The sequence below is a fragment of the Asterias amurensis genome, chromosome 1 (assembly GCF_032118995.1).
Source record: "Asterias amurensis chromosome 1, ASM3211899v1".
In the NCBI taxonomy this organism is placed as follows: Eukaryota; Metazoa; Echinodermata; class Asteroidea; order Forcipulatida; family Asteriidae; genus Asterias; species Asterias amurensis.
The window spans coordinates 19845715-19860736 of record NC_092648.1 but is presented as its reverse complement, the minus strand read 5'-3'; the positions used below and the strand labels follow the sequence as shown (position 1 = coordinate 19860736).

The following is a 15022-nucleotide window of genomic DNA, read 5'->3' as shown; positions in this document are numbered from 1 at the left end:
GTAAATTATCAAGAACCAGGCCTCGTTGGGATTAAACCACTAGTTGAAAATCATTTAACAATTATAATTTTTGCATTTATTTTACTTTTTGACCAAAAAGTGATGATGTTTTTGACCGAAAAGGTATTTATGAATGGAAATCAAAGTGTGTTGAATAGGTTTTCAACTAGTGGTTTGAACCCGCCGAGGCCTGGTTCTTGATAATTTACCTCGACTTTGCTCAGTAAATTATCAAGAACCAGGCCTCGTTGGGATTAAACCACTAGTTGAAAACCTCTTCACCACACATTGATTCCCTTAGTTGGTTTGGATGTGTTTATCTACTTGATGGGTAGATTATGTTCTTTTGAGAAGTTGTCTTGCTATGTATTCTACTACAACGGGAAGTAGATTTTTCAGAATTCTTCGCCACCTTATCAAAATGAAACAATGAAAAAATTACCGGTGCTCTCTCCTCAAACCCCAATGTACAAAGATGTGTCCAACACTCTCCAGGGGTGAGAGTAATTGCTGACCAAAAATATCAACACTTTGAATTGAAGGTATGTTGAAATGATAGCATTCCCACCTTTTGGTAGCCCTTGGGGTTTAGATTTAACAGCTAGCTTTTAAGGAACTGTGTCCTCAGCACTAGATAGTAGATCAAAGAGCTAGCTTTCTTTATACATGTATGTTGACAAAATAACAGCTGATTTTCTTTATCCAATCCAATGCTCCTTTACCAGCCATGACGAAAATCTTACCTCGTTGTAGGAAAGGTTTGTGGTCGTCCTCAATCGGATTAAATGACCCTTTGGTAAAGTATGGCCGCTGCGGGTTGTAGGACGAGTCAAACAGGCCAGCCTGAACTAAACGAGTCTCTGTAACACAACAGAATTACACAATTATCGTTACGGTACCCGCTGCCAAAACATAGGATTCGAACTGCCTCGAGCTACCGGGCAACCTCGGTAGTCTAGTTGTAAGACACTGCTCTAGAATTACAAGGGTCGTGGGTTCGAATCCCACCCGAGTAACATGCCTGTGATATTTTTTTGCACAGGACTCGGGAAGTACTGAGTATACAGTGCTAACACGCATCATTGTATGGGTAAAAACCAAAATTAATATTCTTTATCCCGATGCAAATTTAACATCTATTATAAGCACCATCAACTTGCTCGGAGCAAGAAATGTTTTACAGGAGAAAGGTGGGGAAGTTTGGAAGTGGGAAGCAGGGGGCATACAATTGATATCGATTGAGCCAAAAGAAGAAAATTCAAGTGACCATCCGTTCTTTTCAGAACCAATACTACTCATAACGAGATATTCACATGGTGTAACCGCAAACCTCTCTTAGTTATCCACCATACAAAGTTTCAAAACCTACTTAAAAATGTACATAACTTTCCCTTTGTTGTTTTCCAATGTTCATTCTAATTCTTTTGATGTTTTTTGTCCCTCTGGATTGTCATTGGAGAGGTGTTAATTTTTAGAGTGAAAAGGACTAATAACCCAAATTTTTGAGCACTTACCGATGGTTTGAAGATGTTGATACATTCTGTTACTCTGACGATTCCGTCTAAAATGGTTGACAAATTGTGGGTTTGCCGCTCCAAGGAGATCCATAAGAAAAAACAGGCCCTGTGAAAAATATCAACAGCATGGGAATGATAAGAGTTCATTGAACAAAGGGATGATAGTCACTGCCCGCACATGGGAATGCAAAAGGAATATTGGTGATGGAACATTCAGTACGCAAATGTTTGAGAAATTGTGATGCAAGAAAAGTATGAACCGGGCATAAGGATGTAAATTTTGGGTTTTCAAAAGGTTAGTCAACTCGTTGGAAAATGCTATCAAGAGCAGGAGGTTTACATGTACAAAATTTTAACCGGCGAGACAATGAAATATCAGTAACTTTGTCACTGCAAGATCTAACTCAAAACCATACTACTGCCCACATTGAAAAAAAATTCACTCACTTTATTTGTGGTTATTGGTTGTTTGTTTTAAATTTGTATGTAGGGTGAACCAACATAAACCTTCTATGCGTGACATTTCATATGATTTATCTTCTCTTTTCACTACAGTATAGTTTAGGCATAATAACAATGTGCTTTTGCTGTTTTTCCTTTAATTTTATCCTAGTTATCAACTTCATTCAGGACATTTTAAGTCTTGTTTCAAAATTTTCTAAAACTGAGGCCACTACTTACAATTCCATCCAAAACGTTCTTTCTGTTGTCAGAAGGGTGCGGTGTATTTTCCCACTTCTGAGCTAAATGTCGAGAGCCGTACAAGGAATCAAAGTTTGACCATCTCTCAAAAGCTTCCTCTCCATCAAAGAAGATTAACTGAAGAGTGTAAAGCTGTTAACAAAATGGGATTCCAAGTCATTAAAACAGTAACAATTTCAAAAATAGAAACTATTTCTTACCATGTGGTTCTACGCAGGTTTTTTCCAAACCTGTGGGGCATTTTTTGCCCAAGTTTTGCAGTATTGACCAAAGCACCCTGACTAGACCCCCTTGTATTATGCAACAAGAAAACAGTCCTAATTTAGGTCAATTATGAGCTATCATTGTCTGAGAGTCGTGACCAGCGTACACACGCATGCGCATTACCATTGTTGACATCAAAGATGGCAGCCAATGCAAATATTGCCCTTGATTATGGTAAACTTTTGCAATGAAATGGATTGCACAAAACATGGATGGATCCAAATATCATTTATTTTTATGAGTTTATTTTATGAGTTCACAAAACTTCAATAAATGTTCAGAACTTCTTACAACTTTTCCATAGAGGAATTTTTAATTTTGTTTTTCAAACAATCAAATCACACTTATTATTGTGACAAGACCGGGACTCAAACCACCACTCTGCTGATCAGAAACACCAGAGCTTGAGTCAGGTGTTCTTATTCGCTCAGCCACGGCACACCGAATAAAAGAGAATTGAAGAGCATGGATTGCATTACCTGATATGATTTCTGATCCAGAGATTGCTGGAGGTTGTGAGCCAGATCTAACATCATGGCACATGGGACGGACGAGTCAGTGGCTCCAATGAAGTCTTGATTTTGGTAATATTTACTGTCGTGGTGACATGCCAGGACGAGTTTCAGATCAGACTCAGTCTGACCAGGCGGGACCAACGTCGCGATGATATTTGAAAACTCTATCATTCCCATTGGCGTTGAGTCCATAAAGCGGTCTTCTGTTATTGTCCAACTTGGCAGACTCTGAAGGCTAGTGGTTATGTACTAGAAGCACAAAAAGAACAAGAAATTAAATGTAGTATTATGAAAACTGCAATGGATTTAAACAATAAACTGCAATTAAAACTGCAGTGGGACCCTTTTGTCCTTTTGATTAAAGACTACATGTATGTAGTCTCATAAGTATAGAGTACAATGTACATTTGTGAGAACCTTGGATTCCAACATAAATAAACCTTGCCTATAACTCTTTCAAACAGCGCCCTCAATGAGGCAGATGGAGGCAACTCATTTGATGATAGCTGTTCTAGGCTGCCTTAAAACATTGTTGTGACTGCTACACAGCTCACTTTCCTGCTTCGCAAAGAAATTTGCAAGCTGTATTTTCTACTAAACAACTTTATAAAGGCAAATGAAAAAAACCCACCCACTATCTTTCATCGTGTCATAAAATCCTAAGGAAATAGATAGTTTTCACTTGACATCACACAATGTAATAAGTCTGCAATCTTCCAATCTGCAAATAATTTTTGAAGGGAAATCTATGTACTATGCATAAGTATGTGTGCGGCACACTCGAGTTTTATCATAATTCCCGGCTTGATTGGTCACTAAACCACTTGGCTCGATAGAGAACTTTGACGAAGCTCAAACCCCAAACTCAAGTTGCCTGTAAATATGGCGTCCATTGGGAACTAAAAGCCTTCCAAATCAGTGTTATTCTTTATCGTACAGAAGATCAATAGGATTGAAATTTTGTATTACCCGTCTAACTTCAAAGTTCCCTGCCGTCCCTGAGACTGAGTATAAGACGCAGCTCAAAACCACAACCCAAGTTGCCCCTGAAGATGGCGACTATTGGGAACTACATACATGTATCTGTAAAGTCTAAGGTTTCAAATCAGCTTTATTCCTTATAAGATCGTCCGGAAGATTGTTAAGATTCACATTTGTTATTACCTGTCTAACTTCAATGTTTCCTGCTGTTCCTGAGACTCTAGGTATAAGAAGTGAAGGGAGTCTCTGGTGCCTGAGGCGATTGATGTCCGTCATGGCAGCAAACTTATGTAACTTGGTCTGGGTGAGTTTCTTCACCTTGTGGTCCATCTGTAAATCAGGATGAGAAGAATTTTTTTGATGAGAGTTAACAAATTCTTTATATGTTTCTTTTATTTAAACCATATTTAACAAGGGCGACCCATTGGATTTTGGTTGGGGGTGTACTAGGGTTAGGGTGCAAGAGGGGTTGGCTTTTGATGGGAGGTTTGGGTGAAGGCACTTCAGACAATATAACTTCACAGGATGCTTACTATCATTATCATCTAAAAAATTAGGCTTTTGGATAAAAGTTACACTTTTTTTTTTTCATGGTTGTACCAAGATATGACAGGGTCAATTAAAACATGAGAAAATTACATTAAAAACCATCACATAATTTGAGAGCATCAGAGTAACATATTTAGGGAAAATAATGACAAGAGCACAGATAGAGCTTCTGTGGCCTACAACATCTTCAGAACACACTGCTCATCTTGTCCCTTTATCCAAACGCACAACCCACATATTAACCCCAGTACTGAATTCCCTTCACTGACTTCCCATTATCAACCACATTTCCATTAAAATTCTCCCTTTTGTTGTTCAATCTGATTCTCTACATGGCAATTCACTGATCTACATTACATACATCATCTCGAAAGATGTCAAACTGCAAGAACTCTCCGTTAAAAAAAACCTCTCCAATGGTTCGTCCTCAGACCCATCGTTCTTGAGAAGACTGCTTGTTCTTCGTCTTACACCTGAACTCTGGAACAATCTTCCTCAACACTTGTGCCAACTAGAATCCCTATCAATTTTTAAATTGTCACTCAAAACTCACCTTTCCCATACTCGTCATTCAGTTTAATTGTTTTTATTGTTTATAATGAGTCATAAGCATCAAGCCTGACAGATACCAGCGTTTTACAAGTATTCATTATTATTTTTATTATAAAAACAGCACATTAAAAATAGACAACTAAAGGCCAAGTTTGCACCTAAAGATCTTTTGTCAACAAGAGGTTAATAGTGACTGGTATGTAACACATATTATTGACATGAGTGAGTATCACTTCATGTCTAGTCAAATATTATCTAACCTAAAAGACACGACCAAAACAGCCTGAACAGTGTTTCGTGAGGAAATTGAAGTGTAGGGTCTCCCCGAGATGTTTAAAAACTGTGGGGCATTCTAGAACAAAATTTTGCAAAACTAGAAAGAACCTTGGAACTACATTATCATTCAAGCATTGTAAATTTAAGTTTTTCGAGCAGTGATTCAACTGAAGAAAAAAAACGGGACTCTGTTAATTTTGATGAGCTGTTTAAAAGAAGAATTCCACCTTGTTCTGGTAAAAAAAACCAGTCTACTAATTCAAGCATGTACTCTCAGAGTCAGTAACTGCACCAGGTGTTTTGAGGTTTTGTTCATACAAAAATTGGGTGCAGATATAAAAACAAATTACAAGAGATTATTATGAAGCGGTTCTCAAGTTTAGGCAATTGTGAACAAGATTTCCGATGTATCAAACTACATATTGCTTGGGGCAAACTTTCCAAGAGAACAGAAACTGGCGTGTATTAATATAAATCAAATTCAGTCACGGATGCCTTTCATTTACACATTGATTTTCCCCCATCCATTTTTGAGCTTCACTTGCTCAGCTCAAATGAGTTTTGATGGAAAGAAAAAGCTCAAACAAGTCATTTAGTTTGTCATGGATTTGGTCTGATGCTAGTGTAGCCTCTAAGAATAGCCTTGAAGGCTCCAAGAAGGAGAAAACGCCTAAAAGACTAAAGATGCTGTGTGGTTGACAAGACTGTAACTATATATACCTTAAGATCATACAAACTTGGCTCCGGGGTAACTCCAATTTGATCGATCATGTTGTCCAAATCATCTACCTCCTCAGCTAACTGACATCTCTCCTCATCGACCGGACATTCTTTCACGATCAATCCAAACAGAAACAGAATTAGGACCACCATTGCTGAAAGCGTGGCCAGTACAACCACTCCAAAACAGCAAGAGATCCAACGACATTTTGTACTCAGTTTGATCTTCTTTGAGGTCTGATTAGAATGCATTGCTCAGGGTTGGTCTTTTCATCGAATACAGCAGTTATGTCATCACAATCATCCACGTACCATCAACATAAGAGCGATACAATTGGTAATAACAGTTTAGATAGCACCTTCTTACTGCATGTAACCCAGTACCAATTAGACACGTGAAGCAACTTCGTGAACTGCTTTTATATAGTACTATGTTGAACTTCCCAAGCCTATGCAGGAAATGTGACTGGAGTCTATATGCAGCGAATACCTCGCAGCAGACCAGTTGTTATCTGTTGTAAAACTGACTAAACCTACACCATAGGTGAAGACCACTAATCAGTGTATAGCGGAACCACTCACTGACAACCATCACTGGATCAACACCACGGGTGTACTCTTGGATGTGCTCATTCATGTGGAACCGTCGCTATTGTTGACTCTTTTACTATTAACTCCTTTATCATGCACCTCAAATGGGCGGTGGTTGTACTGAAAAACAAAGATCAAACTTTTGTTTGTACAAACTGAGTGACCTTGTACAGTCCAGTGCCTTTCTGGGCAGGCAAAATCCTACGGAAAATTTTACATTTTGTGTCATAATTTCCACATAAATTCAAGAGTTACATATTAAAAGCTGAGTAATTATTTTGTTTACATCCTCAAGTTTCCAAACAAACCTGTGAAAATATCATGACATATTAAGTTTGTATCGTTTTGACTGTATGTGTAAATGACGGCTTATGTTTTTTTCAAGCTGTTTATTCCCTCGGTCAAATACAGTTAACTAAATTGGCATAACTGGCAGAAAAAGGTTGTATGGCTTGTGATTGGCACCCCCCCCCAAAAAAAAAAGAAGAAATTTAATAATAATAATAAAATATAAAAATAAGGAGTCCGCCAACTCAGCGGCAAGGCTCTTTCTTATTTTGATGGACGTAGCTCTGAAAGTCTACAGTTTGTAGAAAAAGAAAACTGAACTTAAGATGTCGCTGCAAATTTACCTTTTTATTTCAGAAGCTGGACAAAATTATAACATTCTTTTTAAAAAAGAACCCAGTGGGGGAGTGGTTATTATTCTTGAATATTTATCATTTAACGTGGGTTGCCAGAGTTTCGATTAAATATAATGAAACCATAAATGCTCTGAGAGAATTTAATTCAATTGCATTTCCGCATTTACTCTGATACATTTATCAACCCCCTGCCGGCATATCCCACTACAGTTGCTTTAGTTCACCCCTTGCCCTTCCGCTAATTGAAATAAATTGCCCTCCCGCTCTAACCATTTAAAAGCATGATCATGAATCTATAAATATTTAGCGGACTTGAGTGTCCCCCGACTCCAGATTGTTTTTGTTACTATTTTCATTCAAGGAAAACAGGAAGAGCTGGAATTTTGACTAAAGTGGAGAGATCTGGTAATAATTTCAAAGGCTACCACTACTACATATAACTGCATTTATGCAAACAACTTAAACAGGTTGGATGAGGTGTATATTCTCCAAAACTTTCTTATCTAGCTTGCGGCATGCGTTTTTTCTGCACCCTCAAAGTTTTGGACAGCTTATTTATATCCACTCAGACATTCCATTGTGCAGAGTACAACTATCACGCTATACATGTACTATATTTCCCCTGTAAAAAGAGGATCAGAAGGCACTGGAGTCTGTGCTTGTAATCTCCCTTTTAACCAGGGTTTATTGTGTAATCCATTTTTGTGTACAGTGCCCCCTATTAGAGCTCCTCTGTGATGAATATTTCTACTACGTTTAAGAATGTCTTCTCTTTCTGTATGGAAGTATATTTTTAATGGGCTTAAATCACCACACCTACGTACCTACAATGATTTCAATTATTGTAAACAAAATAGATATCATATATGTCATAATTTTCACTCAAGTGTTTGTTTCCTGAATATTAATTCCAATTATGGTTTACATGACATGGTTCACATATACAAAGACTTTTAGAGTTCCTTCTTCAAAGACATTGATACATGTACATGGATGTAAATAAACGTGAGAAAACAAAAAGACGGAGAGACTCGTCTTGGGGCAATAACAGTAAATCTTCAGCGTGGTTAATGCGCCCTATACTGACCGAACTGTAGCATAGGGAATGTGTATTGATCATGACACAACACACCACCATTAGTCAACCTTGACTGGCTATCACATTAGAAACAAGGCCTAATTCCAGAGAGCTGCTTGCAGCAGAAAATGCGGCTTTACAAGTCAGCCCTTTCATGGCATCATACAGCCTAACACAAACATTTTGGTTTCTTAAAAGTTTTAGGGGTATATTAAGGACATTTTTCCATTTTAAATTTCAAATACATACTACAATGTACATGGTTGTGATTAATGTCCTATCTCGTCCTCTTTTAACACTTTTATCCGGGGGGGGGGTTTATGGCAAAACAGCTAATCTCTGTACTTGCTTTTCCCAAGATGTAATTTTTTGAGATGGCCTCTTTTGCTATGGAAGTGGCGAATTTGCTTAGCAAAGCCAAGTGGGAACCAGACGAAGACAGTACATGATATTGTATCTTGGCTGGTAAACTGATTCCTTCTATAGACTTCCTCATTATTTACACCAATGCATCTTAGAACAGCCAACTGGAACTTACTTTCAATGTATGCATTTCGTCCAGGGATTCACGAAAAGATTCATGTAAAATAATATCTTCTTCAGAGTTGGGTAGAGATCGAAAGATATTTGACTTTGATTTATTGTTTCCAATGTACAATAATTGTACACTCCTTTTAAAGACACTGGACACTATATGCACTTAACCCACACCTGTGATGTCATGCTATTGTTAAATCGCTCCATTATTTTGCACGAATGGCGCGATGGGTACATCTATTCACCCAGTGTGCATAAAAGAGTTAGGGAATAAAGTAAATGAAGTCAATGACGCCATGGACCATAAATTATTTTGTTTTTAATGGTTTTAAACACAGGTTTATTGAAATTTCATTTTAACCAGTATTTTTGTTTTTTGTTTTTATTAATTCAAAATGCTTAATTTATCATACACAAACATGGTAAGTGAGTAAAGTCCCTAAAATTTAAGATTGCAAAGATACTTTTTTCAATATCATCATAAAATAACAGGAATTCAACTGAAATTGTTGATCATAAAGGTAGCTTAAATTTGTTTATTAAAAACAAATCTGAAACTACAGGCTTGTACGCGGGTAGGTCACTTCTTTTATCTTCACCTTTTGGTTTTTTTGTAGACCGAGAAAGTCGGCTACAACATCATCTGATCATCTGTTTCTATCACTAACTGGTCTAAATTTACTTTAAGTCAAGAAACAAAATCACTTATCTGCTGCCACTTTCGCTCCCGATCTATGATGCCACTATCGAAGGAACGAGCATATTTCCTAAATGTTGGTTTTCGTCCATTGTTCACACACCACCAGTGGTGTTCATGGACGAAGCTTATGTAATACATACAAACAATTGACTTAAAAAATAAACAATATCGCGCCATTCGTGCGAAATAATGGAGCGATTTTAACAATAGCATGACGTCACAGGTGTGGGTTAAGTCGCATAATGCCCTCGGTGAACGCGCCATTCGTGGGTACGAATGGCCCTCGGGCTTCGCCCTCGGGCCATTCTTACCCACGAATGGCGCGCACCTCGGGCATTATCCTATACAAAATAACAAACCTGTGAAAATTTGAGCTCAATTGGTTGTCAAAGTTGCGAGATTTGAATGAGGTAAAAAACACTCTTGTCACATGAAGTTATGTGCTTTCAGATGCTTGATTTCAAGACCTCAAAATCTAATTCTGAGGTCTTGAAATCAAATTTGTGGAAAATTACTTCTTTCTCAAAAAGTATGTAACTTCAGAGGGAGCCGTTTCTCACAATGTTTTATACTATCAACTTAATAATTGTTTTGAGTAATAACCAATAGCGTCCATAGCCTTGCTCAAGGCAGTCGAATTATTCACTCCGAAAAAAGACCACCGCTGTATAAAAACCCACCCGTATTCACTGTGCATAACATCGCACGACACGATGCCCCCGTACACTATCCGCATGCGGAGGCCGTCAGGCCGACAGCCTTGTAGGGTCTGTGTTGAAGCCACTGACCTCATTACTATAATAAGCGAAGAGTTCCCACGGTCAGCTCATTACCATAATGCCCGCGAAAGATGAGACATGTCTACATCATCACACACCACCACCACGGACGCTCAGCGAGCATGGTAGGCGTGTGTGATTGGACGTCAAAATGAATAATTCATTTGCCTCACATCCTGTGTTGTCTGATAGGTCTGACGAACGATATACATATTCATGAGCTGCATACTAGCATATCCTAGAGCCCCCCAATTTCGTCCACTATTGGAATTTTTTTAAACCAACACATTAAAACGGGAAGATACAGACCCGACAAGGCTGTCGGCCTGACGGCCTCCGCATGCGGTTAGTGGTGTATGAGTGCGATGACTTGTGTGAACAGTATTCGTGCGATGTGACAGTGTGTATACGGGTGGGTCATTCGGTGTGATCGCACACACCATGCACAGGGTATACGGCGGGTGGGTTTACAGCTGCGTCTTTTCGGAGCGAATAATGCAACTGCCTTGAGCAAGGCTATAGCGTCCAGTGCCTTTAAAGGAAACAGAAACAGTAACATATCCTATGCATTTAAAATTAATTGTTTTGTCAGGGCAGATTGGTCAAAGAGCACCACAGATAATTCCCACTTGACGACGCACAGTGTCAAGTCCGCCATATAAACGAGCAATGATAAATCATTTTTTTGAACGCAAGACTCTGTGTTAGGCGTAAATACCACTTGCAGCATGCTTGACCCGATTTCATGGCACTGCTTACCCTGGAATTCTGCGCTTACGGCCCCTAAAACCATACGCTTTACAAGACGCCGTAAGGGCAGAATTCTCTGGTAAGCAGAGCCATGAAATTGTGGCCAGGAGTTTGATCAAATTCCTTGCATGGTTGGTTGGCGAACCATTTGACTGAGTAGAACAATTTAGAACACTTGACACAGCTCAAGCCCAAAAAGTGAAGTTGCCTAGATCCAGAACTATCTATTCCAGATTTGCTGCAGGACTTCTTCATAATGCAGAATAGTTCTAAATTATACTCTATTAAACACTGTTAAGATATATAAGATTATTTAATGCCGAATCCAAATTGTATTTAAAAAAAAAAAAATTTTGTTAATGCATTTGTGGACTTCATATAAATGGTTTTAAAATGGTAAAGCATGCTCAATTTATCTTTGCCAGTTTGCCTGCTACTCATGATATTCAATAAACCAATGATATTCAAGTCACGAATGATAACATTGATATTAAACATATTAAATCTGACAACAATTGATTGCTGTTCTAAAGAAACATTGATTAGATTGCTTTAGAAGAGCAGTTTGACTCAACAACATTCTGTCAATTTGTTTGGAAAAAGTTGAGAGAAAAGAAAATGTCACACAGATCATCCAGTATGAAGACATTCTGAAATTGTTTTTTTTTCTTTCTTCCATAAATAAACAGCTGCAATAAGAAAGCCTGTGTGTGTGCTCAAAATAGAGATTCTTCACCTGATGTTATCATTTATTGAAACTCAATCTAAGATGTTCGTTTCAATTCAATAGAATGAGACTGGATAAACAGCTCAGTTTCTTACCGCTGTCGTTTAATAAAACTTGAACTGGATTCTGTTTCGTTTCCGTATTTGGTTACACTTAAAATACTGCCACAATTGGGTAAACAATTTGGCCAGCCACGTTGAATGAGTATACAATGGTTACTGGTTGAATATTCAGATTGAATATTGAATGTTAACCACAGTTTTATATTCTCAAACTGTTTACAATTTTTTAAATCATGTTTCTTGGACTTTAGGGTGTGTGAATGAATGAATGAATGAATGAATGACTTGGTATGTCAAACAAAGAAAACCGAAGAAAGAAATTTTGGTAAAAAACTATGATTTAAAAACAAACAAATTATCTTAGTTTTTTTCTCAGGTCATGTATGATTTATGAAAATATTGACTCATCTGTAAAATTAATTACTGGTAACTTGGAACAAGACATTACATTTTGTTATGAATTATTAAAGTAAACACAAAAAACTATTTTTGTTTTTCTTTTTCTTCTCAAAAATAACTGGTGTCCAGATAAAGTAAAAAGAACCATTCATGTTCACTGTTCCAAAAACTACTATATAAATTATTAAGCATTAGATTTCCTTGTGAATTTAGTTCATTAAACATAATTTATCTACAAATTTTGTCGTTTAAGTGATGCTTAAAAATGACCTTTTCCTTCAAGACTTCCCCAATTTCAATTAACGCCAATAAATTGAATTAACTACAGACTTAACCTCCGATTGAAAGGTTTCTGAATCGGTTCTACACTTTCCTAAATTTCACAGGCATGCGAGCATGCAAAGTGATTATGGGATTCTACATCACGTAAATCACCAAGAATGGGGCTCTGTGCTTGCCATTAATAATAGTGATTCATTGGTTATGACGTCAAACGCTATACAGGCAAGTAACTGCCATTTGGGTTGCATCCTATAGCTCATACAGGAAGACATCCATACTTGGTTGCCAAGGAAATACAACAATGGGGTAATGGTTACTATTGGCCAAGAAAAAAAATGAAAGTGCTTCCTGCGCAGGAATGCTTTTAGTGACTTAGTAGATAGAGTTTTGTGGATAAGTAGGAATTAAAATCCATTGTATATAGCGACTTAAACTTGAGTTGCATGACAAAGGCCTTAGATTAAAAGTATAAATTGATGGACTTCTCACCATCAAATATTGTTATGAAATGATGATTTGTAATACAAAATTTTAACTAAAAATGACTACAACAATCACTATTACATGAAATATAATCCTAAGTAGGATTTGAAACTTTGCATGTTGGAAATTTACAATATATTCATAAATACCCCAGACAGTTTCTCTACTCCTATTGGTGGAGAGCGTGTCACGTGGGGGTGTTTAAATAATTGATAAAGACACAGCTGAAGCTGTTTAAGACCGGCTGGCTTCCGCGTGTCGGGCATGCGCGCGCAAGATTATCACACGGAACACAATTCATAGCTATACAGCGCGTAATATATGTAAGCGCACCTGCGTAATCTATTTCTAAGCGCTCGCGCGAACACAAAACCCATGCGCATGAAACAGATTCTTCACAAAGTTTTTGAAAAAAATATTTCAAACCTCAAATTTTCAATTGTTAAAGTGTCTATAAATGTTTTTTAACAAAAGGGCATTTATGAATGGGAATAAAAGAGTAGTGACTCGTTCTTAAACGTCCATTTAAAACCTTGCAGGGTCGTTGCCATGCGATAAAGGCCCTCGCCTTGGGCTCGGGCCTTTATCACACGGCAACGACCCTGCCTATTTTAAACGACAGTTTAAGAACTCGTCGCTAGACTTTTATTCCCTTAGTAAAGGTTTGCGGTAACACCATGTAACGATAATCTCTATATAAGTTGATGTGGTTCTGAAAAGAACCGTTGGTTTCAACTCGGTGTATAAATATAATCTTATTTCAAAAAGAATTTTAGTTTCATATCATGGAACTGTACTTTACATTCCAAACAGCTGCCTGAGGAAAAAACTCCATTGCACACAAATACATTGTAGCACTTCCATTAGAGGTTTGGTCAAATTGAAGTGTACTGTGCCCTAAAGGGAAACACGATATCGCACATAATTTTGTAAAGGGAGCTTGCATAGACCCAAGTCACGTTGTTGCATTTATTACTGATCAATTCTGACAATCTGACAAGTTTGGGCTCGGGAATTAATAGCTGTACGGTTAGTACTGGCACTGATTAAAGAATCCATCTCTCTGACAATCAAGTTTTTTTTTTTAATCTCGAGAGTAGACTGTGGTTTTTCTGTCAAAACACAACCATTTGGAATTAATTTGAAAAAAGAAAATGCCTATATCAATCATGACAAGTGGGGTGTGCTTATGAAAAAGAGTTGCATACTTTTTCTTAGATATAATATCTATTGGTTTGCGGTAACACCATGTGTGTATCTAATTGCCAGGTAGAGTTTGTTCTTAAGAGAACTGTCTTGCTGTATATTCTACTATAGCCGGGTAGATTTATCGGATTGTTCGGGAGACTTCTCACTTCTGAAAAGAACTGTCCTTCTTTTTAACAACTACCTGTGTGGAAGGTATAGAAAATTGGCTGGGACTACTACTTTAGCTTATAAGATCGTTATTAACTGCACTACCGAGGAGTGAGTTCTAAAATTGGTCTCAACGTTTTGACTAGCTTGCTCTTCTCAATCCACTGACTTTTTATGTGATATAACTGTGAATTCAGACTCTGTGGTGGGTGTGCTATTGGTGTTAGCAACAGCACCTGACGCGACAGTCATGAATTTTTAAAATTTGTAGGGAGGATTTTCAATCCCCGAAGGAGGCTAATGTTGATGGACTGAGCTAATGGGGAAGATTTATGCTGATGACTTATTCACATACAGCGGCTACATGTATTGACGGCTCAAATATTCCCAATACGGCTGATATCTTTTAATAGACTGTGCAATTATAGCAGGATTATTACAGCACTTTTAGGGACCTTCGTGTTTATTGCCTTTGTGTGAAGGAGACTAATTTTCTAATTTCAAAACGGTTAAGCAGGACATAATTTTGCTTGACAGTTTTATATCCCATTAGAGTAA

At 37.6% G+C, this 15022-nt stretch overlaps 1 protein-coding gene across 2 annotated transcripts in view; it reads right to left on the bottom strand.

Moving 5' to 3' along the window:
• LOC139935343 (glutaminyl-peptide cyclotransferase-like) overlaps window positions 1-15022 on the bottom strand; it is a 35177-nt gene that overhangs the window by 3035 nt on the left and 17120 nt on the right. The window contains exons 1-6 of one of the 2 annotated variants that reach the window (XM_071929918.1): window positions 6077-6693; window positions 4163-4309; window positions 2963-3247; window positions 2199-2351; window positions 1515-1623; window positions 744-860 (exon numbers count right to left, since the gene is read on the bottom strand). In XM_071929918.1, the coding sequence (XP_071786019.1) occupies window positions 744-860; window positions 1515-1623; window positions 2199-2351; window positions 2963-3247; window positions 4163-4309; window positions 6077-6328 (1063 nt within the window). In that variant the 5' untranslated portion in view covers window positions 6329-6693. Of the gene's footprint in view, window positions 1-743; window positions 861-1514; window positions 1624-2198; window positions 2352-2962; window positions 3248-4162; window positions 4310-6076; window positions 6694-15022 lie in introns of those variants that run through there. The other variant, XM_071930002.1, reaches the window with a different exon arrangement.